Source organism: Leucoraja erinacea, chromosome 30 (assembly GCF_028641065.1).
Source record: "Leucoraja erinacea ecotype New England chromosome 30, Leri_hhj_1, whole genome shotgun sequence".
Lineage (NCBI taxonomy): Eukaryota > Metazoa > Chordata > Chondrichthyes > Rajiformes > Rajidae > Leucoraja > Leucoraja erinaceus.
Window position 1 is genome coordinate 17,391,726 of NC_073406.1, and position 27,892 is coordinate 17,419,617.

At 42.1% G+C, this 27,892-nt stretch overlaps 1 protein-coding gene across 3 annotated transcripts in view; it reads left to right on the forward strand.

The window, feature by feature from the left end:
• The first annotated feature begins 3,404 nt into the window (after positions 1 to 3,404).
• Positions 3,405 to 27,892, forward strand: part of ddx19a (DEAD-box helicase 19a) — a 40,135-nt gene continuing 15,647 nt past the window's right edge. Inside the window, exons 1-8 of one of the 3 annotated variants that reach the window (XM_055659579.1) lie at positions 3,405 to 3,556; positions 10,354 to 10,405; positions 12,877 to 12,975; positions 16,119 to 16,254; positions 24,339 to 24,431; positions 24,671 to 24,773; positions 25,524 to 25,638; positions 27,505 to 27,682. In XM_055659579.1, the coding sequence (XP_055515554.1) occupies positions 3,500 to 3,556; positions 10,354 to 10,405; positions 12,877 to 12,975; positions 16,119 to 16,254; positions 24,339 to 24,431; positions 24,671 to 24,773; positions 25,524 to 25,638; positions 27,505 to 27,682 (833 nt within the window). In that variant the 5' untranslated portion in view covers positions 3,405 to 3,499. Of the gene's footprint in view, positions 3,557 to 5,021; positions 5,941 to 10,353; positions 10,406 to 12,876; positions 12,976 to 16,118; positions 16,255 to 24,338; positions 24,432 to 24,670; positions 24,774 to 25,523; positions 25,639 to 27,504; positions 27,683 to 27,892 lie in introns of those variants that run through there. The other 2 variants (XM_055659578.1, XR_008725908.1) reach the window with 2 other exon arrangements.

The following is a 27,892-nucleotide window of genomic DNA, read 5'->3' on the forward strand; positions in this document are numbered from 1 at the left end:
ATAGATCAGCCATGATTGAATGGCGGAATAGACTTGATGGGCCAAATGGCCTAATTCTACTCCTATCACTTATGATCCTGATGACTTTTCAGCAAGTTATGATACAATAAATCTGAAATTTAAATAATAGGTGCATCAGTAATGTGAGGATGAAAGTACTGGATTATTGTGAAAACTCAATAGGTTCACCGTGTCCTTCAGGAGGAATTCTGCTGATCTTCCACAGTCCAGGCCTGTCTCTGGATGTACCAATGTGCTTCATTCCCACTGCCTCCTCCATTAATGATGGGCAATAAATACTGGGATTGGCAGTGGCATCAATGAATTAAACAGCTCTTCAAGGCTGCTCTGTCAAGGGAGCTATTTCTCATACGCACATTTTGTTTTAGAATGCACTTCACAGAATGCCTTTCATTTCATTAGGTACTATTCCATCTAGAACCAGTGCTTTTTTTGACGGCATGCACAGATACATTGTACCGGTACCCCCAAAGTGACACATATATTTACTAGTAATGCTTAGACATTGTACAATGTAAGTGAATGGATTAGAACATTAATAGAAACAAACAACAGAAGGTGATGGCTTATACCAAAGATGGACCCAAAGTGCTGGAATAACTCAGCAGGTCAGGCAGCATCTCTGGAGAAAAAGGACGGGTGACGAAATGTTTACAGTTCATAAGATCATATGTGATAGGAGCAGAAAATTCGGCCATTCAGACCATCGAGTCTACTCTGCCATTCAATCATGAGTGATCTATCTCTACCTCCTAAACCTGTTCTCCCGCCACCTGTACTAATCAAGAATCTATCTATCTCTGCCTTAAAAAAAAACATTGACTTGGCCTCCACAACCTTCTCTGAAAAAGAATTCCACATATTCACCACCCTCTGACTAAATAAATTCCTCCTCATCTCCTTCTTAAAGGAATGTCCTTTAATTCTGAGGCCATGACCTCTAGTCCTAGACTCTCCTACTAGTGGAAACATCCGCTCCACATCCACTCTATCCAAGCCTAACTATATTACAAGTTATTATAGTAACTGAACTCTAAGTTTAAACAAATAAATATTGGGCATATTGATTGAAAAACATTGTTGATAAATGAGGCTTAATTTTTAATTGGTGTGCACACATTTTGTCTGGAAAAAAAGACACTAATTAAACTATCTACTCTTATTCCCTTACCTAATTATGAACAAAACATTCTTCTCAAAGATGCTTATCTTCTTCTTCAGTGTCTGTCCCTCCTGGTTAAAGATTCGTTACATCCATTCTAGCTCCACAGGTTCAGAGCGGCTTGATAGTTCCAACGATGTTCCTGCAGATTCTGCCACAGCAGGAGCCAAAGGGATGGGGTGGAAAGCGGGGTACTGCTGCCGCCATTTTGTCTGGGTCTCCCAGATGAAGAGACGAGGTTCTCAATGCCATCCCCAAAGCTCCTTCACCATTCCAGTTAGTCTTAGGCCAGGAGTGAGGGCAGGATGGGGGGAGGGGGGGGGACAAAGTAAAGTGAGGGGGGAAAAGATTTAATAAGAACCTGAGGGGCATTATTTTTTACACAAAGGGTGGTAAGTATATGGAACAAACTGCCGGAGGAGGTAATTCAGACTGATACTATCACAATGTTAAAAAATCATCTGGGATAGGATCATGTATAGGATAGGTTTAGAGGGATATGGGCCAAATGCAGGCAGGTATGACTAGTGTAGATTGGGCACAACGGTCAGCGTGACCAAGTTGGGTCAAAGGGCCTGTTTCCACACTCAATGACTATCGATCCATGAAAATATTGCACACATGAGTCAAGGGCGCTCAATTGTCTAACGTACCTGCAATGGAACAATGCAATTCGTACTTGCTGCAGTTATACATGCCTATTATTGCAGTAACACTGATAAATATAAAATAATCAATAATCCAAAAATTACACAGTAATCAAAGATAACCATAATAGTGCTGCCAAAGTCTGTAATACAACTAAAGACACAGTCCATTGAAGATTATAGTTGCTGAGGTTAGGTTTGTGCAGTGTTGTTCAAAAGCCTGGTGGTTGCTGTGGAGAAACTGTTTTTGAACTTGGAGGATATGGTAATCAGGCTCTTGTACCTTCTTTCCGATGGCGAGGGTGGTTTGGGTCTTTGAAGATATTGACTGCCTTTTTAAAGCTGTGCCTCCTACAGATCCCTTTGATGGTGGGGAGGTCAGTACCTGTGATGGACTGGGCAGCGGCTATCACTATTTGTAACCTCCTTTGCTCCCGCTTCTTTTCAAGGAAGCTTTGACAACTTCCTTGCAGTATTGTTTCTATCTTCCTGTAGCCCTTTGACATGAATAGGAAAGATTCCATTAAGCGGGCTTGATGTATAAAAGAGAAAAATTAATTTATGACGATTTAGAAAAGAAAGTGTCTTTGTGGTTTTGCGCAAGGTAATACTACTTCGCAAATCTGACTGCATTTTTTGAGGTTTTGAAGAATATGAGAAAGAGGAATATGCTATTGAACTTATAGTGCACAGTAAAGGACATAAATGACTGGTCATATCATGGTCTGGTTCGGCAACACGAATGTCCAGGAACAAAAGAGATTACAGAGGGTGGTAAACACAGCCTGGTCTATCACAGGTACTGACCGCTCCGTCATCGAGGGGAACTGTAAGAGACACTGCCACAAAAAAGCAGCCAATATCATCGAAGACCCAAACCACCCTGGCCAAGCTCTCATTTTGCTTCTACAATCGGGAAGAAGATACAGGAGCATACCACGGTACACATAATAATACCAAAACAAAATATAGGGTGGTTCGTATGTGGAACGAGCTGCCAGAAGAAGGAATAATCACAGCATTTGACAATCTTCTGAACAGGTACATGGATAGGAAAGAAGAAGAAATGGGCCAAATGCAGGAAAATGGGATTAGATAAGCACCTGGGTTGGTATGGATGTGTTGGGCCGAAGGATCTATTTTTTTCTGCTGTTTGACAGTGCCTGGAGGGGGTCTCCTCATCTATCAGCTACTAGGACAGTCCAAAGACTTCCAGCTTCCCTGATCTATTTCAGACAGACACAGAGCAGCTCACGGTTCCCTGTTGTATTGGGTTAAGTATGAGCCTCGGAACGGTAGAGTTGCTGCCTTACAGCAAAATGCAGCGCCGGAGACCCGGGTTCGATCCCGACTACGGAGTTTGTACCTTCTCCCCGTGACCTGCGTGGATTTTCTCTGACATCCTCGGTTTCCTCCCACATTCGAAAGACGTACAGGTTTGTAGGTTCATTAGTTTGATAAATGTAAAAATTGTCAAGTATTAAATTGTCCAACTTCCAGTGTAGTCCCTGGTGGACTCTTCGGAAGGTACAAGGAACCAAAGTTCAGGGCTGCAGCGGCAGCACGGCGTTGCCGGAGGGAGGACGGGGACCGTTGCCTGCGCCCAGGCCGTGTCCGTCCCCGTTTCGCTTCCCCCCCGCCCGCCTTTCCCGTCTCCGCTTCACGAGTCATGGCGGCCGAGTCGTGGGCGCGGGCAGTGGACCTGCAGGAGTCGACGGCAGAGTCGGTGAGTGCGGCCCGGCCCGGGCGGCGGCGAGCCCGGGGATGGAGACCCGGCCTGGCCTGGGAGGGAGGGAGGGAGGCTCCCGCACTGGGGCCGAGAGAGTCGGCGGAGAGGCCGAGGGCCCGGTGGTGGCACAGTGGGAGGGAGAGAGGGCAGGAGGCGCTGGTTCATGGAATGGCGGGGAGAGAATGCAATAGTCAAGAGTCTATTTAATTGTCATTTGGACCCCTGGAGGTCCAAATGAAATGCCGTTTCTGCAGCCATACATTACACACAAATAGACCCCAGACACAACATAATTTACATTTTACATAAACATCCATCACATTGCTGTGATGGAAGGCCAAATAAACTTATCTCCCCACTGCACTCTTCCCCCCCCCCCCCCCGATGCCGGAGTCAAAGTCTAGGCCCCCGGCTGGCGATGGCGATTGTCCCGCGGCCATTAAAGCCACGCCGGGTGGTGCAAGGTCGCACACCGGGTCTTGGTGTTAGAGCCCCCGGTGGGCGCTCGCAGAGTCCCGCGGCCATTCCAAGCCGCGCGGGGCAGTGATGTCAGGCCCCGCTCCAGGAGCTCTTCGACCCCGCAACTCGGGCGGGAGAAGTCACCGTCGCAGGAGCCCTGAAAAGCGGTCTCCCTCCAGGGACCCGCGGGCTCCCGGTGCCGCCGTCCACAGACCTGCCGTTGGAGCCTCCGCATCAGCAGCAGCAGCGGCATCAGCAGCAGCAGCGGCATCAGCAGCAGCAGCGGCATCAGCAGCAGCAGCGGCAGTGCTCCTCCACCGCTCCACCCGCTCCGGTCTCGGCCAGCTCCGCGACGGCGAGGTGAGTCGGCACCTGAGTCCCCGGCTTCTTCTGTTGGAGGCCGCTCCTCGTTGCAGCCTCAACGACAACTGAGACCCGATGAGAAAAGGTCGGGTCTCCAGTGCAGGGAGAGATTTAAAAGTTTCCCCCTCCCTCCCACACCCCAACATAAAATAACAAAAACTACATATAAACATAGACAAAAAATAATAAAAACACGGACAGGCTGCAGAGTATGCATGGAGATATAGGAGGGAGATGGGGGGGGGGGGGGGGGGGCGAAGTGGAGGGAAGGTGTTGACATATATGAAAAATATGCTCTCAATTGTAACGAAGTTAATCTTAATGTTGTATTGTTACTCAGACAATCTTGGTGCAGGTGGTGAATGACTGACAATGATAGCAGCCAATAGTAACTGACAATGATAACAGCCAAAGAGGTGCTGTTATTGACAGCCAATGAGAGGTACTGTAATTGATGTGTGAGCAAGTATGTAAATAAAGTTTCTCTTCCAGTTTGAACAAGATGGATGCCCCACTGTGTTTTTTACTGCTCTGAATTATCTTCGGTCTAGCACTGGGTAGGCTGCAAGAATCGCTGCACAATGCACCTCTGCCAACAGGTTATGGGCCCAGCTTTACCTAGAGTTACTCAGAGGTACCCAGAGATAATTACCCAGGGATTTACCACCGAGAGAAATGTCCGGTGAGAGTTAACTTGCTAAGCTAGCACCATGAGTAGACGGAGCACCCAGTCGAGTAGCCGCTGGTCTCGGCTAGTTTTTGACGGAGATGAAAAGAACTATGAGCTGTGGGAGACTAAATTTTTGGGCTATCTTCGGTTACAAGGGCTAAAGGATACTATCTTGGAAGAGCCTACCGACAATGAAGAAGGAGACGAGGCCAAAAATTCAGAGGCATATGCTGAGCTAATCCAGTTTCTGGATGACAAGAGTTTGTCGCTGGTAATGCGAGAAGCAGCAGACGATGGGCGGAAAGCGCTAACTATTTTGAGAGATTATTATGCGGGTAAGGGAAAGCCACGTGTAATAAGCCTGTATACAGAACTGACTTCACTTCAAAAGTCGAGCAGCGAGAGTGTAACTGAATATGTTATTAGGGCAGAGACAGCCATCACAGCATTGAGAAACGCTGGTGAGGTATTGAGTGACAGACTGTTAATTGCAATGATTCTGAAGGGATTGCCTGAATCTTTCAAACCATTTGCTATCCATGTCACGCAAAGTGAGCAGGCAATGCCTTTTGCCGAATTTAAAACTAAACTACGGAGTTATGAAGATATGGAAAAGATGCGTGCAGCAGCATCCGACGACAATGTCATGAAGGCACGTGTGCAACCGAGTGTGAGACCCGACACGACAAGTACAAGTGCGGAGAGAGCGGACATTGTGTGCTTCAGGTGTGGTCTAAAAGGACATAAAGCCAGAGCATGTCATCGCAAGCAGTGGTGTAGTCACTGTAAAAGCACCACACACCGGGACGCAACCTGCAGACGGAAACAGCGGCGGGACGACGCACGACAAGTTTCCGGGGAGATTAACAACAAGGAATATGCATTCCTGGTGAGTGAAAGGGACGCGAAGATCCAGTCAGAGCGTGGAGTCGAGTTGAAAGGGCTGATGGTCGATACGGGGGCAACTTCGCATATCATCACTGATATAGCAAGGTTCAAGAAGTTCGATGATATGTTCCAGTCCGAGACACTGCGTGGAGTTGGCTGACGGCACAAGGTGTAATGGAGTCGCGGAGCGCAGAGGAGACGCGGAGGTTTGCTTGGTCGACAGCCAAGGGCGTCGCCACAACACAACACTGAGGCACAATTGAGAAAGAGTTGTGTTACAGGAAATGTGACAACGAGAAACTGGCGTTACAACCGTACAGTGATGCAGATTGGGCGGCTGATGTAACCGACAGACGTAGTACAACCGGTTATTGTGTAAGCCTAAACAAAAATGGTCCTTTGATTTCATGGAAAACCAAAAAGCAGCCCACCGTTGCACTGTCAACTTGTGAGGCTGAGTATATGGCGTTAGCCGCAACACTACAAGAGTGTATGTACCTAGTACAATTACTAGAAGGTATTGATGGACATCAGTACCCAACACCCAAGGTTTATGAGGATAACCAGGGTACAATTGCGTTAGCAAAGAATCCTGTAAGTAGACAGAGGTGTAAGCATGTGGACATAAAATATCACTTTGTGAGGTCCACTGTGAATCATGGCAAAATAAGTTTGGAGTATTGTCCAACAGACCAGATGGTAGCAGATGTGATGACAAAACCTGCAACAAAATTTAAGTTGATGGAGTTTGCAAAGTTTATGTTTGGAGAATAACCATGTATGTAAAAGTCTACATGATATAAGGTAGAAAACCTTAGGATGTTTTATTTTGAGTTACGATAACAATGCGAGAGCAAGTGGGGGTGTTGACATATATGAAAAATATGCTCTCAATTGTAACGAAGTTAATCTTAATGTTGTATTGTTACTCAGACAATCTTGGTGCAGGTGGTGAATGACTGACAATGATAGCAGCCAATAGTAACTGACAATGATAACAGCCAAAGAGGTGCTGTTATTGACAGCCAATGAGAGGTACTGTAATTGATGTGTGAGCAAGTGTGTAAATAAAGTTTCTCTTCCAGTTTGAACAAGATGGATGCCCCACTGTTTTTTACTGCTCTGAATTATCTTCGGTCTAGCACTGGGTAGGCTGCAAGAATCGCTGCACAATGCACCTCTGCCAACAGAAGGGGTAGAGGGGAGGGATGGGGGAAGAAGTCGTGGGAAAAGTAGGGGGTCAGGGAAGAGTGGAGGGAATTGGCAGATTTGAGAGGAAGGGAAAAGGTGGAGAAGAGAGTGCGGGAGTGTTATTCAATGGTACTTTATTTGTCACATGTACTGAGGTACAGTGAAAATCATTTTTGCATACAGTTCAGTACAAGTATCACTTTACATGAGCACTTGGATAAATCTGATAAGCTTGGTAGAGGAGGAGTGTGAGGGAAGGGAACAGGAGAGGAGTAGGGACAGGCAAGAGGAGGTGTGGTGGTGAGGAGACTATCAGAGATTTAATAGGTACCTGATGGACATTTATTTTGCACAGAGAGTAGTGGGTATATAGAGCGAGCTGCAAGAGGAGATAGTTGAACCAGGTCCTATGACAACATTTAACAGACATTTGGTCAGGCGTGAATAGAAAACGTTTTATGGGAAATTGGCTAAAGGTGGCCAGATTGTCATTTATATCATCTTAGTTGAAGGATTTACCCTGTGCTTTCCGATGTAACTGAAAGATTCCATGACATTATTTAAGAACGGGGAATAAGGAATGATATTGACATGAACGAAACAATGAAAACTTGCTCGGGTCGAGCTGTGGGACCGTCAAAGTATCTCAGAGACTATGTGACACATTGATTTTATCATTCTCAATTGTTATATCTGTATGAGGTTGCAAGAAAGATAACCAAGTTTACGAAAATAAGATGGGAAGGAAAGGAACTTTTACTAAAAAAAAAGTGTTCTTTTCTCACTTGGACAGATATATGCCCAGCGAGCATACATTGTGCATCTGTAAGTTTTTTTCTCTTTGGAAAAGGGGGGGAGATGTTATGATGTGTGTTTAATGAAGTAATAAAGTCCACGCTTGTGCGGGAGTTACTTCTTGGAAAACCTGTCTCCAAACAGTGATGACCAGGTAGTGTGGTTTGCTAAAGAGGGGTTCATTCGCTTTGTAGTTAGTGCGAGTGGATAATATGCCACAAGACATGGTGATGCCGTTGAATAGGACTGTGGGAGACTAAATTGGTTGGAAGGTTCAGAGGCTCTTGTGCTGCAGTGCTAAAAAGGAACTGCGGGTGCTGGTTTATACCAAAGATACAGAATGTTGGGAGAAACTCAGCGGATCGGGCAACATCTGGAGAAAATGGATAGGTGACATTTCAGGTCTGGACCCTTCATCAGACTGAATCTTTGAACCAAAATTCAATAAATTAAAAAACAAAATGAAGGCGACACTTTTTCAGACTTAGAGGCACTTCCTCAGACTTCGTCAGATTTGGAGACATAAGGAACTGCAGATGCTGGAGCCTTGCATGGAATGCAAAGTGCTGGGGTAACTCGGCGGGTCAGACAGCATCTCTGGAGGACATACAGGCAACGTTTCGGGTCGGGCCCCTTCTTGAGGCTGAAGAGGGGTCCTCCAGAGATGCTGTCTGACACTGAGTTACTCCAGCACTTTGTGGAATCAGTCTGAAGGAAGGTCCCAACCTAAAATGTGTATCCATAACCTCCAGAGATGCTGCCTGACCTGCTGAGTTACCACAACACTTTTTATTCCATGCAAGACTCCAGCATCTGCAGTTCCTTATGTCTGGGTACTGATTGGGGATGATCAGCCATGATCACATTGAATGGCGGTGCTGGCTCGAAGGGCCGAATGGCCTACCCCTGCACCTATTGTCTATTGTTTACGAACATAGTGGCTACCATATTTTCCTAGATGCATAATTAATTAAACTTTAGCCATATTTCAAAAACTATGAAATACATTCAAGTAAATATTCATTCAAAACCTATAAAAACCTATTATACATATTAAGCTGTTTTACATTTACTATGAGATTAGTTTGACCAGATATTTTAAAGTAAAGATTGTCTTGGTGGAACTAGCATAGTTTACAAGATCCATTGCTAATGGAACCAAGTAGCATTTGAGAAGGGGTGATTAATCTGGGGTTGCTCACAGGGCAAGGTGGCAATGGATGGCAGAATTTATTGCAGACAGTGACCTCCACAATGTTTGGGACAAAGACCGTCATTTATTTATTTGTGTCTGTACTCCACATTATGGAGGGCACTGTATATGGCTTTTGTACACCAGACTCTTGTAGCAAATGGATAGTTTTGAGCTCCCCGTCACTGTTGTGAACAGTGTATTACATGATAACAATATGGAGGGAATAAAATTGGATTAGATTAGAGGAGGATTATTGTAAATGGGTGATTGACGATCACTACTCATTGGGTCAAAGAGCTTGTTTCCATGCTGTGTTTTTTTATAAATCAATTCTACAATTAACTAAATTCAAATTCCTCATCTTATGTTCAGGTTCACAAGCTTAAGGTTCATTATTTATGTGGGATTCTGACTTGGTGAAATAGTAATTTAACAATTTTGCCTCAATTTTTGACTTGCTATTCATATGTCAGCTGCTATTTTGACATGATTCTTTTTTCAAGATAAAGTTAATGCCTTTTTCATTGAATAAATAAAATTGTAAAATCTCCTTTGTCCCAATATTACTTTCAGATTTCCCCCCCCCCCACAAAATCTTCCTTTGATTCCTCCATAAACCTATCAATATTTCTATTTCCAACTGTGCAACCAACAGCCCAACCGGCTTGATAGAAGCACATTCAGTAGAGAAAGAAAGGGTGGCGATATTAAAGACCTAATCAGAAACATGATGATATGGAGGGTTCTACAGATCAAAAGGTGTATATTCTGTGGTGGTAGTTTCAACATATGGCCATGAATGGATTGAAAACGGGTGTTGCCAAAGGTTGGTGTGGTGCAGTGGTAGAGTTGCTGCCTTGCAGCACCAGGGACATGCCTTGATCCTGACTGCAGATGCGGCCTATGCTAAGTTTGTACATTCTCCCTGTGACCGCGTGGGTTTCCTCCAGGTGCTCCGGTTTCCTCCCACACTCCAAAGACGTACAGGTTTGTAGGTGAATTGGCTTTGATAAAATTGTAAATTGTCCCTAGCGTGTAGGATAACGTTGGTGTATGGGGTGTACATTGGTGGGCATGGCCTCGGTGGGCCGAAGGTCCGGTTTCCGCACTGTATCTCTTCGAAAAGTCTGAAGACTGATCATGATAGTCTTTCTTTTTCCCAAATAGGTGTCATTATACCTCCAGAATGCTCGCTCTCCTCTTTACTAAGCAACATGCTTTCTTTTATTGCAGCTGGGCAACCTAAAACTGAAAGAGGAAACTTCGAGTGCTGAACCGAAGGAAGGTAAGAAGCTATCCTTGGCTCTTTTAATATATTGTGGGCACTCAGAGCCAGCAGGAAGGTGCTGATCCAAAACATTCTAAATATTGTCAAGTCCGGTACAATTCTAATTATTACAATCATTTCAGCATTGTTTTTTTTTTGTTTCAACATTTGAAGAATGGAAATAATTTAACGAGTTTATATTTCACCAAAGTTTATCACAGCCAACTTTTCCAATGCAAGCATGGTTAACTACAGACACAACAGACTGCAGATGCAGGTTTACAATTTACAATCAAGGAAAAAATAACTAGTCATTTAGAGATGCTTAATATAATTAAACCGTCATGATGAAAGACGACACAAAGGTCAGGTAGCATCTATGCGAAGAGAAGCAAATGAACATTTCGGGTCTGTCATCCTGCATCAGAACTGAAACACTGGCTGTTTATCTTTCCACAGATGCTGCCTGTCCTTCTGAGTATTCCCAACGTTTTCTGTTTTTTTCAAATTCTCACCATTTTTTAATTTTTTAATTTTCAATTTTTTGCTCATTACATTTATATGATACTTGTGTACATTGGGAAGAATGATTTACGGATGAGAGTTGACAGCGTTCGGAATGGAGTGATGCAGTTAGAGAACCAGATTCACCAGGAAGAGAGGTGAAGGAAAGGCTGCACAAGGAACAGAATTAGGCAGCGGCTGTTGCTGAAAGGAGAGATTTAAGTCCCTGTCCCACTTGGGTGATTTTTTTGTTTTCGGCGACTAGGCTGTTTTCGCATGGTCGCTGGGTGGCGCCTGTATGGTCGTGAGTAGTCGCCTAAAGAGTCATAATGTTTTTCTGGTCGCCGTTGGTTTTGAATGTTCAACACTTTTCGGCGACTGTGGGCTTGACGTAGCTTGTCTTCTCCTGTCGTCACCAGGATGACGCAGGTTGTCGCCAGGTGACGTTGGTTGTCGCCGGGTGCTGCCTTTGGTGAGTATCCATTGGCGACTACCTACGTCAACTGGCGACAGGTACCGGCGACTGAGTCGTTGCTTGTCGTAGCTTTTCGCGGGTGGACGTCGGTTGTCGTAGGTGGACATCCTAAGTGGCGACGATTGGGTCGCTGGTTGTCGGTAGCTTGCCGTAACTTGACGTCGACTAGTTGCTAGCTTGTCGTAATGGGGGGGTCCAGTCGCCACTTTTTCGGCGACCTGCTACGACTGTGACTTAGGCTGAAATAAATTGCCTAAGTGGGACAGGCCCTTTAGACTGCGGAGAAAATTGAGATAAAGGATGGGACAATGAAGTGATCTTGGGCATGAGGTTCAAATGAGACTTGAGGCAATGTACGAAACGTGGAACTTGGTGAAAATAGAGGGAAGAGTTATAAATAGGTTGCATGCTTGATATACAAAGAAAATCCAATTTAACCTGTAATTACAAATTTCTCATACATAGCTCATGCTTTTTAAACAAAAAAGGTTGCCAGCAAAATTTTAAATTACAGGAACATCGCAATTTTCTGCGATAGCGTAGCATATTATAGTTTAGTGTAGCGCATTATAGTTGTCGAATAGCAAACCTCCAATGCAGTGATTCTCAACTCTTTTTTAATAAAAAGCGTCATTTGATAAAATATATACTTCCCCATTGTCTATCAATCTGATATCATGAGCCTCCTCTGTTTGAGAATCGGGGATACCTGGAGCCTCTGGCATCCTTATATGCCAAAAAGCATGCTGAGTTTTTATTGTTTACTTTTCCTTTTATTATGGACATTAATCAAATTACCTAATAACGTAAAATAATTACCTCACAATTATAAATAATATAAAAGCTTCATCACTCTCTTGTCATTAGAACAGTAACAGAACGGCACATTTCAGTACAGCAGAGCAACAGGACCTTCAGCCCATAGAGTCCCCGCTGAATAAAATGTCAAGAAAAACTCATCTCTTTGCCTGCTCATGGTCCATATCCCTCCATTACCTGCATATCCACATGACTATCTAAAGCCTCTTAACTGCCACTATAGTATCTGCATCCACCACCACACCTGGCAGCGTGTTCCAAACACCTATCACTCGGTGCACAAATATTGCCCCATGCGTCTCCTTTCCCTCTCTGACCTTACAGTTATGCCCTCTAGGCTTTGACATTTCCACCCTGGACAAAAAGACTGACTGACCACCTTATCTATGCACCTCATAATTATCACGTTTCCTCTCAATCTCAGAAAACAACGAAAGTTTGTCCAACTCTTCCTTCTAAGTAAAATGCTCATGTCCAGGCAGCTTCTGCTAAACATCTTCTCACCCTCTCCAAAGCTTCCACACCCTTCCTGTAATTGGAAAAAACAGAAATGCGTGTTTGATGATCACTGCATTGGGAATGTGCTCTGGTATAACGTTGTCAGAATCACTGTGGAGCAATGATAATGAATGAATTACTTTGGTTAGCTATGACGTTTTTGCCTTAATTTTAATGTATAATTCTCTTTCAGCAAATGTAAAACAAGATCCTTCAGATAAAGTGGAGAAAACCAATAAACCAGACAAAAGTGGTGATAATGCAGACGTCAAGCCGGATGAAGATGACAGAGGTATTTTTAACTTAAACCAAGGAAAGTATTACATACGTGTTTAATCCACAAGTTGTGAGAGACAAGCAAAGAGAGAAGGGGAGTTGTGTTCACGATTTATCTGGGTCATCATTGAGACACTCTGGCAACATTTTTGATTGAAATATATGGCATGGAGACAGGCTCTTTGGTCCAGTGAGTCTACACTGACCGCCGGTCACCCATTCACACCAGTTCTCTGTAATCCCATTTTTGCATCTACTCCTTACACACCAGAGACAATTTACCGACAAACACTGGGTAAGTAACCAACAAACCCACACATCCTTGGGATATGTGAGGAAATCGGAGCACCCAGAAAACATTTGCACATTCACAGGATGAACATGCAAACATCACACAGGCAGCATCCGAGGTCAGCATCATACCTGGGTCTCTAGTGCTGTGAGGCAGCAGCTCCACCAACTGTGCCACTACATATCTATTACTGAACTAGACTAAGTGGGACCCATTGGGTCCCAGCATCACACAGGAGGGCTGGTCATCCAATGCAATATTCCACCTCTCCACCAATTCTAATATTGGTGGCCAGTTGGGAGGGGGGCTTTCTGGAGCGCCAGTATGGGTGTTGTGGGCTGAAGGGACTGGTTTCCATAGGGCTAGTATGCAAATTGTGCGCCAAATGGATACTTGGGCTGGCATCTCAGTCAATCAAGCCTGTTGTGCTGGCAACTCACTCACTCACGGCTGGTGGGCTGGTAGTTGACTCACGGCTAATCGGCTGGTGGGCTGGTAGTTGACTCACGGCTAATCCTTGAAATTCTATTTCAAGCAGGGTGTAAGGCCACCAAATTCAAGTGCAGTTTCTTACCACTTCTAGTAGGGTGCAAGGCCACCAAATTCAAGTGCAGTTTCATACCATTTGAAGTAGGGTGCAAAGCCACTAAAGACAGCGAGTCGTGACCTCTCCCTCCTCCATCTTGCAGAGACTGAGCCACACCCACATTTCCGGGTTTTATAACCCCTCCCCCCCCCCACCGGAAAAGGTGTGGCTTTCATGGAGTGATTGACAGGAGAGAGATTCTCAACATTTAAAAAAAAACTAATAACACTTTTATTTTTCATTGATGGGAAGAATTCTCTGCACCTGCTCAGCGGAGGGGGACTGAGTAAAATGGCCAAAAATCACAGCCGTAAGTGGTAGCGTTTTATCTAAAATCAATATACAGTGCAAACAGGAAGTAAGTGCATTTACAGTAGTGCCTTTTAACTTCAAGCCAAAGCACCCAAGCCACCATTTGCAGTAAGTAGTGCCTTTCAACTTTAAGCCAAAACAACCAAGCCACCATTTGCAGTAAATAATGCCTTTCAACTTCAAGCCAATGCACCCAAGCCACCATTTGCAGTAAGCAGTACCTGTCAACCTCATGCCACCATTTGCAGTAAGTAGTGCCTTTCAACTCCAAACCAAAGCTCCCAAGCCAGCATTTGTGGTAAGTAGTGCCTTTCAACTTCAAGCAAAAGCAACCAAGCCATCATTTGCAGTAAGTAGTGCTTTTCAACTTCAAGCCACACCCAAGCCATCATTTGCAGTAAGTAGTGCCTTTCAAATTCATGCCACTATTTGCAGTGTCTTTCAACTTCATGCCACACCCAAGCCATCATTTGCAGGAAGTAGTGCCTTTCAACTTCAAGCCAAAGCACCCAAGCCACCATTTGCAGTAAGTAATGCTTTCAACTTCATGCCACCATTTGCAGTAAGTAGTGCCTTTCAACTTCAAGCCAATGCACCCACGCCTCACATTCGCAGTAAGTAGTGTCTTTCAACTTCAAGCCAATGCACCCACGCCCCACATTTGCAGTAAGTAGTGTATTTCAACTTCAAGCCACACCCAAGCCACCATTTGCAGTAAGTAGTGCCTTTCAACTTCAAGCCAAGCAACCAAGCCACCATTTGCAGTAATAGTGCCTTTCAACTTCAAGCCAAAGCTCCCAAGCCACCATTTGCAGTAAGTAGTGCCTTTCAACTTCATGCCACCATTTGCAGTAAGTAGTGTCTTTGAACTTCAAGCCAGAGCAACCAAGCCACCATTTGCAGTAAGTAGTGCCTTTCAACTTCAAGCCAAAGCCACCATTTGTAGTAATAGTGCCTTTCAACTTCAAGCCAAAGCTCCCAAGCCACCATTTGCAGTAAGTAGTGCCTTTCAACTTCATGCCACCATTTGCAGTAAGTAGTGCCTTTCAATTTCAAGACATGCCAAGCCAACCAGGGGAGGGGAGGGGGTGCTTTCTGGAGCGCTAGTATGAACCATTTTACAACCAATTGACTTTTGTTTGCAGCTTTAGAACCAATAGAGACACTTTTTGCAAGCTTTAGAACCAATAGACATTTTTTTGCAAGCTTTAGAACCAATAGACATTTTTTTGCAAGCTTTAGAACCAATAGACACTTTTTTTTGCAAGCTTTAGAACCAATAGACATTTTTTTTGAAAGCTTTAGAACCAATGGACATTTTTTGCAAGCTTTAGAACCAATAGACACTTTTTGCAAGCTTTAGAACCAATAGACATTTTTTGCAAGCTTTAGAACCAATAGACATTGTTTTGCAAGCTTTAGAACCAATAGACACTGTTTTGCAAGGTTTAGAACCAATAGACACATTCTGCAAGCATTTTAGAACCACTAAGGGCACTTACATTTGAGTAGACATGTGTTCAGTGTTATTCACAGCTCAGAGAAACGTGACCCTCTGCCTTCCTCCATCTTGAAGAGACTGTGTGGCACACCACTTCCTGGTTTTATAGTCCCTCCCCCCTGCCGCCAGCGGGGGCAGCAGAGAGAATGGGGAATTTTGTAAAAACATTAATATCTCTGTCATTTTCAATCGACGGGAAAAATCCTCGGCACACATGCGGTGGAGGGGGGCTCTGAGCAAGGTGGCCCAAAATGATGGCCGTAGGTGGCGGCGTTCTTTCGCAAATCGCAGCACAGATGGCAAAAAACGGTCAAGAACAGACTTAGTAATATAAATGCTGAGAAAAGCATCATATATATAATCATTATTTTCATTATGCTTAGATTTTAATGTGGCGTTTCTTATGAAGAATTGCAGTGATTTTACTCTGTTCCTTTGTGATGGTGAGTGTAACTTGTGTTTCTGCAGAGGACAAGGCTGCGCAGTCCCTGTTGAATAAGCTCATCCGCAGTAACCTGGTTCAATCTTCACACCAGGTTGAAGTGCTGCAAAGAGATCCAAACTCCCCTCTCTACTCAGTGAAGTCCTTCGAAGAGCTGCATTTGTAAGTTTGTCCCTTTATTTGTGATGCTTTTGGTTGGCAGTTTTAGTTTAGCTTAGTTTGGCAGCGCAGAAACAGGCCCATCAGCCCACCAAGTCCGTGCCCACCAGCGATCCCCGCACGCTATCACTATCCGACATACACTAGGGACAATTTACATTTATACAAAGCCAATTAACCTACAAAGCTGTATGTCTTTGGAGCATTGGAGGAAACCGATGATGTCTGAGATAACCCATGCAGGTCACGGGGAGAATGTACAAACTCCGTACAGACAAGTACCTGTAGTTGGGACCAAACTCAGGTCTCTGGCACTGTTAGGCAGTAGCTCTACCGCTACGTCTCCATGCCGGCCTGTTCTGTCATCAAAATCTACTGCCCAGAACACACATTTGATGGAGCTCTTCAGTTCAGTGTAGCAAGTGCCAATTTATTGTGTCTCCTAGAGATGCCTGCTGAAATAATACTTTTGTCACACGTCAGTCAACTTCATCCACTGATTTAACTTCAGCTTAATTGATGGTTGAGGACACAGAAATAGTTCAGTTGTTTTTATTTAAATCAGCAAATTGCTTTTATACAAATAGTTCTAGTGTTTACGGTTCTAATGTAATGAACGGTTTATGTACCTTTTTTTCCCCAAAACTCTTCCTCATAAAATCACTAATGGTTTAGAGAGGGTGCAGAAGAGGTTTACCAGAATGCTGCCTGGATTAGAGTGTATTAGCTGTAGGAGAGGCTGTACAAACTTGAAATAGTTTTCTCTGGAATATCAAAGCTGAGGGGAGACTTAATAGCAGTTTTTTTAAATTATGAGTGGCATTGGAAATGTCAAAGACTATAGGGCATAGGTTTAAGGTGAGCGAGCAAAGATTAGAGGAGATGTGTGGGGCAAGTTTTTTTTCACACAGAGAGTGGTGGGTGCCTGGAACACGCTGCTGGGGATGGTGGTGGAGGCAGGTGCAATAGTGGTATTTTTTTATGAGGCTTGTGGATAGACACATGGAGGGATATGGATCATGTGCAGGCAGAGATTAGTTTAACTTGGCATTATACTTGGACGGACATTGTGTGCTGATGAGCCTAATACTGTGCTGTATTGAACCATGTTCTATCACCTTTTGGCACCCTGCTCCTTCAAGGTCAGATTATGAATTGTTAATTTGAGCTCCAGAGACCCATACTTTGTCACATTTAATCTACAGTGAAGAATTATTTCCTCCTTACACAATTTAATGCCATTGAAGACATTGTTATCCGCCATTCATAAGGATAGATGCACACCGTAAGGGAGAGGAGGAACTCTAAAGTATAGCTTAATACGTCTCATGAGAACAGTGTAATTTGCTCTTCGAACCACAAAATTTATATTTGTCTTCACTAATACGCATCTTTGAATAGTTGCAGCTTGGTGCAAAGGCCCTATCTTTAAAAAAACTGACAAAAGTCAATTATTTTAATCCCTATTTTATTGCAAAGTAGTTGCAAGTGGAAATACTTTCCAGTAATATAGGGATTAAAGTGGGGAGGGCCACTCTACAGAGTAGAACACATGCAGAGAAAAAGTAGCCATTGCAAGTGGAATCTTTTTATTTATTTATTTTTTTTATTAGAAGTACAGTAAATTACAGTAATACACATCACATATATCTTATTACATTTTGTTGTACCACTTCGTTTTTCGAGCTTTAAAAAAGGTAGAAATAAAAGAAGTAAGGAAAGTGAGCAAGAATCGTGAAGGTGCAGGAAAGTGTTGGGAGAAGAAAGCCCCTTGGGGAAGAAGTTAGAGAAGGAAGTAAAGAAAGGAAATAAGACCCTAGAAAGAAAAGGAAAAAAAAGGAAAAACAATCGCTCTATTGTAACACAAAACTCCGCAAAAAAGGATATACCAACCGTGTTTTTTTTTTAAACATTTATTTTTTACCCCCCCGTTACCAGATCCTGGTACCATTTATATTTTAAATTACTATTGCACCTTATGCTTGTAATAGTTCCGTAAATGCAGACCACGTCTTTTGGAAGTGGTCTGCTTTGCCTGCTAGGAGGAGTCTCATCTCTTCCAAGTGTAGTGTTTCGAACATGTTTGAAATCCACATTTTTATTGTTGGTATTGGAGCATTTTTCCAAAATTTGAGTATAAGCTTTTTTCCCATTATTAGCCCGTAATTAAGTAAGTTCTTTTGAAACGCATTTAATTCGGGGTTACCTTCCGATATTCCAAAAATGATCCATTCTGCTTTTGGTACAAGTTTTATTTTAAATAATTTTGTGAAGATTTCAAATATTTCGTTTTCGATGTGTATAAATTCTTGTAAAATTGAGCAAATCTTTTATTGATATCATTAGGTAGTGTTAATAATTCCCCTCTATCTGATTTAATCTTTAAAATTGCATGTTCTTTTTCCCGTTTTTTTCAGTTGGCATGCAAAAAGGTTATGGGGATTATCCCCAAATTCGAAATGTTCTTGTTTTGTAATTTGGAATAATCTTATAATCTTTCTCTGATAATAATTTATTTATCTTAAATTTCAGTATTAAAATTTTATTATGTTTATCCATAGTTGGGTCTTTAGCATTATCTATATCTAGTTGTCTGATTTGTTCTTCTAATTGTCTTTGTTCATTCTTATTCTTTTTGTTTTGAAAAGCTTGATACGAGATAATGACTCCTCTAATAAATGCTTTGAAGGATTCCCATAATAAAGTGGGCGATATATCTGGTGTATCTTTTGTCTCAAAAAATAGGTCCATCTGTTTTATTAGATATATACTCCCTTGTGGGTCTTTCAGAATTTGCGAGTTAAACCTCCAGAACGATTTGTTCGTAGACATTCCTTCTAAATTTAAAACGAAAGTTAGCGGGGAGTGATCTGAAATCGTATTGGTGTGATATTTAGGGTTCATAGTATAAGGGATTAGTTTTGTATCCACTAGGAAGTAGTCTATACGTGAGTATGTTTTATGTACCATTGAATAAAACGAGTATTCCCTTCCAGTCGGATTCGCGATCCTCCAGACGTCTGCTATATTTGTATTTTTTATATATGTATTTAAGAGTTCACTAGTTTTAGATTTCATATTACCTCTTTGTTTTTGCATCGATTTATCTAAGTACGGATCTAAAACACAGTTGAAGTCTCCTCCAATTATAACATTTTGGTAGTTAAATTCTGCGATTGTATTCAGGATTTTATTAAAAAATTGAGGATTATCAAAATTGGGCGCATATATGTTTACCAAAGTGATTGGTGTAGCATGGATCTCTCCTGTAACTATAAGATATCTCCCTTCCTTATCTGATATAATGTTCTTTGATTTGAATGGTATTCCTTTGCGAATAATAATTGCGGTGCCTCTGGATTTTGAAGTATATGAGGAGTGAAATGTTTGGCCTATCCAATTCGCCCTCAATCTCATCTGATCTTGATGTTTAAGGTGCGTTTCTTGTAGAAAAGTAATGTCTGTGTTATATGATTTCAACTGAGCTAGTATTTTGCCCCTTTTAATTGGTTCATTAATACCCCTTATATTCCAGCTACACAGTGTGATTCCTCCCATTTTCTTTTGTTTATCATCTTGCATTTTCTCTGATTTTAATACCCTTATTTATTACGGTGCATCCATACCTCAGGACTCTGGATATTTGGGGGGCGTTTATATTATTAACTTCCTTGGTAGATCCCTTTTGCGATTTTCCTTGAAAAAAAAACACATAGTAGTGACATATTGTGATTTAAAAAAAAAAATTGAACAAGTAAAATTACAGTGTCTGAAGTATTCGACACTGTAGTGCGTGTCCCACACGTCTGTGGGATTCGACATCTATTTGACTTCCGAAGTTGATGTTGTACAATTAGCTCCGCTCCTTTTATTACTCTAAACCTAGGAACGCGGTGCCATTTCAAAATCAATTATATTTCACCCAATTACACTATATATATATATATATATATATATTTCATTCAGACTTATCAGATCTGTGTTCAGCTACTGTGAAATTTATTTATCTAACACTTTCATCTACTAATTATTTATAATTAGTTATACCTTTGATAATAGTAAGCTGTTAGCTGTAAGGGTTAACCAGAAACAGGCTCCTGGAATTATGCCAGGTGCCTGAGTCTCCTCCCTTCTCCACACGAACTACATAACACATAACAATACCTTTCAGTATTATCTACTTTAATTCTAAAATTTGTTATCTCTATATACGAGCTAGTCAGTCTTATTAGCAGATTATTACATTTTGCCCATTATATAGTTCAGGTTAGTTTCCATTTATATTTCTATATTAGTATTGTTAATTATTATTAAATCTCTATATTTTGTAAAGCTGTTTTAAGATCTTAAACCGCCATTTGTCCTTGTGGTGTTTTCCACATTCGGCTCTGCTGTTCATCTCTGCGTTGCTTATCAGTCTTTCCTTCATTTTGAACAAAGAATGTCCTTGAGTTGAATTCCAAAGCGTCCAAAGGAGATAAGGTGTCTAGACCAGCGCACGTGGAAATGCTCTTCCATTTTAAACTTTTAGAGAATGGTGTTTCTTCCCTTATCTTCAGGTGTTCTCTGTGAAGTAATAAAAGGAAATAAATTGTCCATATCGTCCCGCTGCCTTGATTAATCTTCTGTTTCTGCCACAATCTCTTGGGCATATTTATTAGATGCGTCCGAATTAGTGAAAGTTTTCTCTTTTCCCTTGAAAGTAATGCGCATCCTGGCCGGATAAAAAACGCCACATCTGACATCTTTAACTCCATGGAGAATCTGTCTGGTCTGTGCGAACTTTCTTCTCTTTTGCACGATCTCATAGGGATAATCCCGGAGGAGTTTGATAGAGTCGTTTCCAAAGGTCATCTTCACTCCATATTTGATTTTTTTCATCAGCTCTTCAAGTGCTGAAATGTCCCGAAGTTTGACTATGATCTGTTGTGGGTGGGCTGGATCTGCTTGTGATCTTGGCTTAAATCTAGGTATTCGATGTGCCACTTCAATTTCCGGTTCCACAGGTAAATTGAGTACATGTTTGATTAAGTTGGCAGTGAACTCACGGGCGTTGTTCCCCTCTGCCCCTTCTGTTACTCCCAGTATTCGTAAATTTTGGCGTCGTGAGCGAGCTTCGAGATCAAGACATTTATCTGAGACTTTCGCCAGTTGACTCTTGAGGCTGTCTAGTTCTAGCTTCATTCCCTGCATATCTTCAGCCATTTGATCAACAATTGTTTCCATGTCTTTTATTTCAGTTACATGTGAAGAAACAATTACATGCACAGCCTCAAACTTCTTCTTAGATTCTTCTTCCCCTTTATTAATTCTCCCCATTAGCTCTTCATGCACATCCTCAATTCGTTTTTGTATAATGCCAATGCAGTCAATAACTTTTTGATTACCAGCATTGATGTTCGACATATTTTCCATCAATTTAACATTAATATTTTCCATCATTTTTGAGTTTCCAGCCTCAATATCCTTTCTCAGTTCTCTTACCGAGTTCTTTATCTCCTCCATTTCATTTTTCTCCTTAGTAGCCATCTCAGTCTTGGATCTTGTAGCCATTCCAGAATCCACTTCAGAGGTCTGTTCTTCAGTTTTCTGTGTTTTCAGCAGTTTTGAGATTGTTCTCTGAGGGCTCTGAGCTGAAGACGTTTTTTTCATTTAAAATCCTTTATCCTCCGTTTTAAATCACAGCGCTTACTAATGACGTCATCAGCACGACGTCCTGGGGCTCCGGTGAGTTTTTGAATTGGTCCCGACCTCCAGACCCGATTTTAACGAGAAAAATCACGAATTTACAGCAGCAGAGCTAAAAGTGGCAACTGCTAGTCCAGCATGGCGCCACCGGAAGTCTTGCAAGTGAAATCTGATGTAAAAATAAGCAGGATATATCATGGTTGTGTAGTATTTGCCCTTGGCTGTATTATTTGCCCTTTGGAAAGAAGCCTGCAGATGAGTGCAAACTGTATGATAGCTCACTAAGTCCACTGTTTTCCCTCAACATCTAAGATAGACTCAAAATGCTGGAGTAACTCAGCGGGACAGGCAGCATCTCTGGAAAGAAGGAGTGGGTGACATTTCGGATCAAGGCCCTCAGACTAGTCAGGGGAAGGGAAACAAGAGATGTAGACAGTGATGTAGAGAGATATAGAACAAACGAGTGCAATATATATGAAAAAGTAACGATGATAAAGGAAATGGGCCATTGTTAGCTAGGTGAGAACGGGAGCCTCCTGTGACTTGGGTGGGGGAGGGATGGAGAGAGAGAGAGGGACTGCAGGAGAGAGAGAACATTTTATTGTCTTCCAAATCCATACCTGGAATATCTAATTTGATTCCCTCCACTTTTATATCCACACAACCGAGACAATTCTTGCCAAAAATACTGTTAATGTCACGTGATTTTGACATAGCTTGCACTATCAAGGTGTAGTTTACCCATAATAACTGCTATTTTATTTTCTGTTTATTTGTTATGTTGTGTTTAGCGTGCTTACAAAGCAATTTGGAAGAAGTGATGGGGTCTGAATACTTTCTGAATGCACTGTACATACCAACAGTATGCAGCTCAAACTTGGCTCCATCACCTCTTGACCATTCCGTTGACTCTAAATTTTCAGACTGCGTGTTTGATATTCATTATTGGACAAACCAGAAATGTTGCCAACAAAGTATTGGGGAAAATGAAAACAATAGCTTTCAGTTACCACCGCAGACTCTGCTCCCTAGCTACCTAGTTGCCTTCACCGGACATTGTTTATAGCATCATTATCACTTGGGCTAAGGGCCAAGAAGTGTCAGCTTCTTGGACCTTAAAGAATCCATGTTCTATAAAATCCCTTTCTCCCTCTTCACAGGTGGCAAGAGAGCCAATAGATGATGTTGATGCAAAAACAAACATGGAGGCAAAATTGTATTATTTCTTTAGTGCAATTAACACCAACGTATTTACTGTCAAATGATAACAGATTTGCTGAACCTTTTCTTTCATGACGCCAACTTTTGATTTGTTAATAGTTTGGCCCTGTTTCCAAAGTGTTACTCATGATTGCCTCATTTATGGATCAGCACTTGTTGGACTATTTTGAAATGGCCCCAGTCACAGTACAATTGATCAAAGACATTTCTGTAAAGCATAATTTCTCTCCTGAGTGTGATAGCACTATCCTTGCTTCCTCCAAACCAGTCTCATGTATCACTGCTCAGAATATTGTCTTGAAGATTATGTGATCATATTGGCAACAACCTCTGTCTTACCCACGGGTGTTCAGTGCAATGTTGCAAATGGTTTGAGGTGCTTCTTTCCATAGATGCCTCATCAATACTGTTTAAATTGAGTGTAAAGGTCGAACATTAAGACTAAAAGAGACACTAATGAAAAATGATAAGCTGTGAGGAAGTTATTCAAGGTTTCCTGCTGCAGTACATCATTTATTTTTATCCCACCGACATTTGGCTTGACACGTTGGAGTATTTATTGTGTAATAAACTCACAGAGTAGGCATGTAATTGGCAAATTAATTTCAGCATGATGAGACATTGCATTTTGCTGAGGAAAAAAAATATGCCGCGGAAAGATTTTAAAGATATTTTCACATTTTTCCTCTGGAGTTTTGGCTTGTATGATACATTGAATAAACCGGCCTGCAAGCGTGAAAGGCAACCTCATTAAAACAGCATGTTAGAAATAAATTGAATAATTGTCTTTGCAGCGTTCAGTGATGAGCCAGCACTGGCAATGGGGGTAATGATCTAACACACGTTTGGGCTGCAGAGTGGGGGGACTGAGACTGGAGAAATCTTTCCAAAAAGGAAGAGTGCTTTATTGTCATCAATTAAATAGTTACTTGCAGCAGCAGCATATCTAGTTGGTAAACACAGTATTCAATAGATAATATCATAAACAAAAACAAAGGAAGTGCAATAAATTTAAAAAACAAAACAATATAATGCACAAACAAAACTAAGTCCCTAGTGCAATAGAGGCAATTTGTAGGAAGGAGAGTTGAATGAAGTTGTTTACAGTATCCCCATATGTATATAGCAGCAAGCTTAAAGAGAGAGATATGAGCAAATATTCTTTCTCTACTTTATAGGAAAAAAGATCTTCTGCAAGGCGTGTATGGAATGGGATTTAATAGACCTTCGAAGATCCAGGAGACGGCATTACCCATGATGCTGGCAGAGCCGTAAGTTTATTACACTAATTTATTAAGGATAAGCGCTCAACCAAGAAAGCCAAGCGCAATGCCAAAGTTGTATCTGAACTGCCTATGCACTCTTATAGGCCACCTAATGTGCAGATGATCTATTACAAGATTAATTTACTTTTACTTGATAATTGTTCATATATGTGGTGATACTTAATATATTTTACTTGATGTACATCCTTGTGACGTGACCTCTTGTATTTAAATTGTCTCTCTAGCCCGCAGAATCTGATTGCTCAGTCTCAGTCGGGCACCGGGAAGACAGCTGCCTTTGTTCTGGCCATGCTCAGTCGAGTGGATCTGTCCCAAAGGCATCCACAGGTACAACCAGAAATATAACCCAAGTGAAAACAGGATGGTAGAAATACTCGGCAGTTCAGGTAGTATTTATGGAAGGAGCTAGTCAATGTTTCAGGTCAATAATCGTTCATCCCTAACTTTTGTACACTCTTCCTTTTTTCGAAAAATTACTCCAGTCCCCTCTTTCGGTCCTCCCACTCTGCAGCCCAAACTTGTGTTAGATCATTACCCACATTGCCAATGCTGGCTCATCACTGAACGCTCATACTCCTGAAATATAAAATCTATTGTTTACCACGGATGCTGCCTAACTTGCTGAGTATTTCCACCATTCTGTGGATTAATGTAAGTTTAGTTTGGACCGAGAAACGGTTTTACATGATCTTAATTGGCATGCACTAATTGGGTCGAAGAGCCTGTTTCCGTGCTGTGTGATTCTGTAACTCTATAACTTGGTTATCACCAGGTAATGGAACTGTATACTTGTATGATCCATTGTCTGATGCATTTATTTGTCTTCCCTGGTATCCAATATAGTAGTTCTGAGCTTGCCTGTATAAAAGAAACGGCACAAATCAGTGCTGTAACTAGCAAGCTGCCAATGCATTTAAACGCATTAGCGCTATTGCGAGTTTCTGACTGTTAAATATAGAGGTGTGGGCCCATATATCTGAGAAGGTTTATAAATAACAATTTACTCTTCAGATATCAAATCTGTTTCACTCTGTTACATCTTAATGAGGTGTTGATTTTTTTTTTTTTCCCCTCCAGTGCTTGTGCCTTTCCCCAACCTATGAGCTGGCTTTGCAGACTGGACAAGTGATTGAACAGATGGGAAAATTCAGTCCTGATATCAAGTTGGCATACGCTGTGCGAGGAAATAGACGTGAGTAGCACTCGCTTGCTTTCTGATCTCAAATGTGATTGTGTATACAGCTAAAAAATATTTTGCTTGCCTTCCCAGCAATTTGCACAAAATATCTGGATATTGTATTAAAACTGAAAAATGGAGATTATTATTCAACAAGATCCAAGATCCTGCAAAGCGTGTCAGGCGGCACAGTGGCGCCACGGCCCACCGATTCCGCGCTGACCAGCAATGCTCACGTACTAATATTCCCACACACACTAGGGACAATTTATAATTTTACCAAGCCAATTAGCCTTCAAACCTGTACATCTTTTGAATGTGGGAGAAAACTTGAGCACCCAGAGAAAACCCTTCTGAAAACCAGCTGTGTTGTGGTTTGGTACAATTTGAGGTTAAGGTACCGAATTAATAAACATGGGAACATGAGTTCAAATCCCCCAAATTGATTGATTTGAGTCTTTTTTTTCCACCAGAAGCCTACTCAACCCCTGAATAAGAAGTTGGTTTTAGTAACTGTGAAGCTGTCAGGTCATTGTTAATAAAAGAAAACAAGGTGGTAGGGCTGATCAGTGACAACGACGAGTCAGCCTACAGGGATGAGGTCCAGCACCTGGCAGCCTGGTGTGCCAATAATAACCTCGTCCTCAACTCCAAGAAGACGAAGGAAATTATTGTCGACTTCAGGAAGATCAGAGGGGGCAGACATACCCCCATCCATATAAACGGGACTGAGGTGGAGCGCGTCTCCAACTACAAATTCCTCGGGGTACACATCTCGGAGGATCTGTCCTGGTCCCTCAACACCTCCAAGCTGATCAAAAAGGCGCAGCAGCACCTTTACTTCCTGAGGTGGCTCAAGAAAGCTCACCTGTCCCCCCCAGATCCTGACCAACTTTTACCGTTGAACCATCGAAAGCATCCTGACCACCTGCTTCACGGTATGGTACAGCAGTTGCACCGTAGCGGACAGGAAGGCACTACAACGGGTGGTGAAAACCGCGCAGTACATCATCGGTGCCCCCGCTCCCTGCCATGGATGCCCTACACCGAAAACGGTGTCTGAGACGGGCCGGGAAGATCATCAAAGACCCCTCCCACCCCAACCATGGACTGTTTGCCCTCCTCCCATCAGGGAGGCGGTACATGAGCCTCAGGTCTCGTACTAGTAGGATGAGGAACAGCTTCTACAATAATACCATCACATTGCTGAACTCGGAGTCCCGCCGATAGATTTCTCCAGTCTCTCCGTCCACATTGTTTGATTATTCTGTATTTTTATTTCTATATTGCACTACTACTATGGACTGACGCTAAACTGCATTTCGTTGTACCCATACTTGTATTTGTGCAATGACATTAAAATTGAATTGAAAATTGAAGATCATTATTATTTAAAGAAAGAAGCAAAACACAAAGTGCTGGAGTAACTTAGTAGGTTAGGCTGCACCTAGGAAGGAAATGAATAGATGACATTTATGAATTGGACTTTTCTTCGGGCAATTCCTGAAATATCGCCTATCCATTCCCACCATAGAGGCTGCCTAAACTGCTGAGATACTCTAACACTTTGTATTTTTCCAAAGATTCTAGCATCTGCAATTCCTTGAGCATCCATTTAATAAAGGGAGATTGCCCAGTGAAGCATTCTTTGCGATGCTTGGAATTAGTTGGATGGATGATTGCAGATTTAAAAACTGAGGAAATAACCTCACTTATTTTTGATTTTGTTTAATATTTCAAAGTTGCTGAGACTGGGATTTTTTTTTTATTATTGCATACCTTCGATTAATGCATTAACGCCTGAATGGTTAATGACTGAAACGATTATTGCTTCATTAATTTGCATTCGGGTCCCGTAATTGAATATTTTTTTGTTTCCAGTTGAGAAAGGCCAGAGGATTTCAGAACAGATCGTTATTGGAACACCCGGGACTGTGATGGACTGGTGTACAAAGCTGCGGTTCATAGATACCAAGAAGATTAAAGTTTTTGTCCTGGATGAAGCTGATGTCATGATCGCCACCCAAGGACACCAAGACCAGAGCATTAGAATTCAGAAGTAGGTTAATTGATACTAAAGTGAAAATATTCCCAGTGTTCCAATAAAACACATATGGAACATATTGTACAACACGGACTTGGCATCATGTTTGTGCTGAATATGATGCCGTTAAACTAATCTCTGTCTGCACATGATCCATATCCTTCCATTCTTTAAAAAATATTGTGCCTATCTAAAAACCTCTTAATGCCACTATTATATCTACCT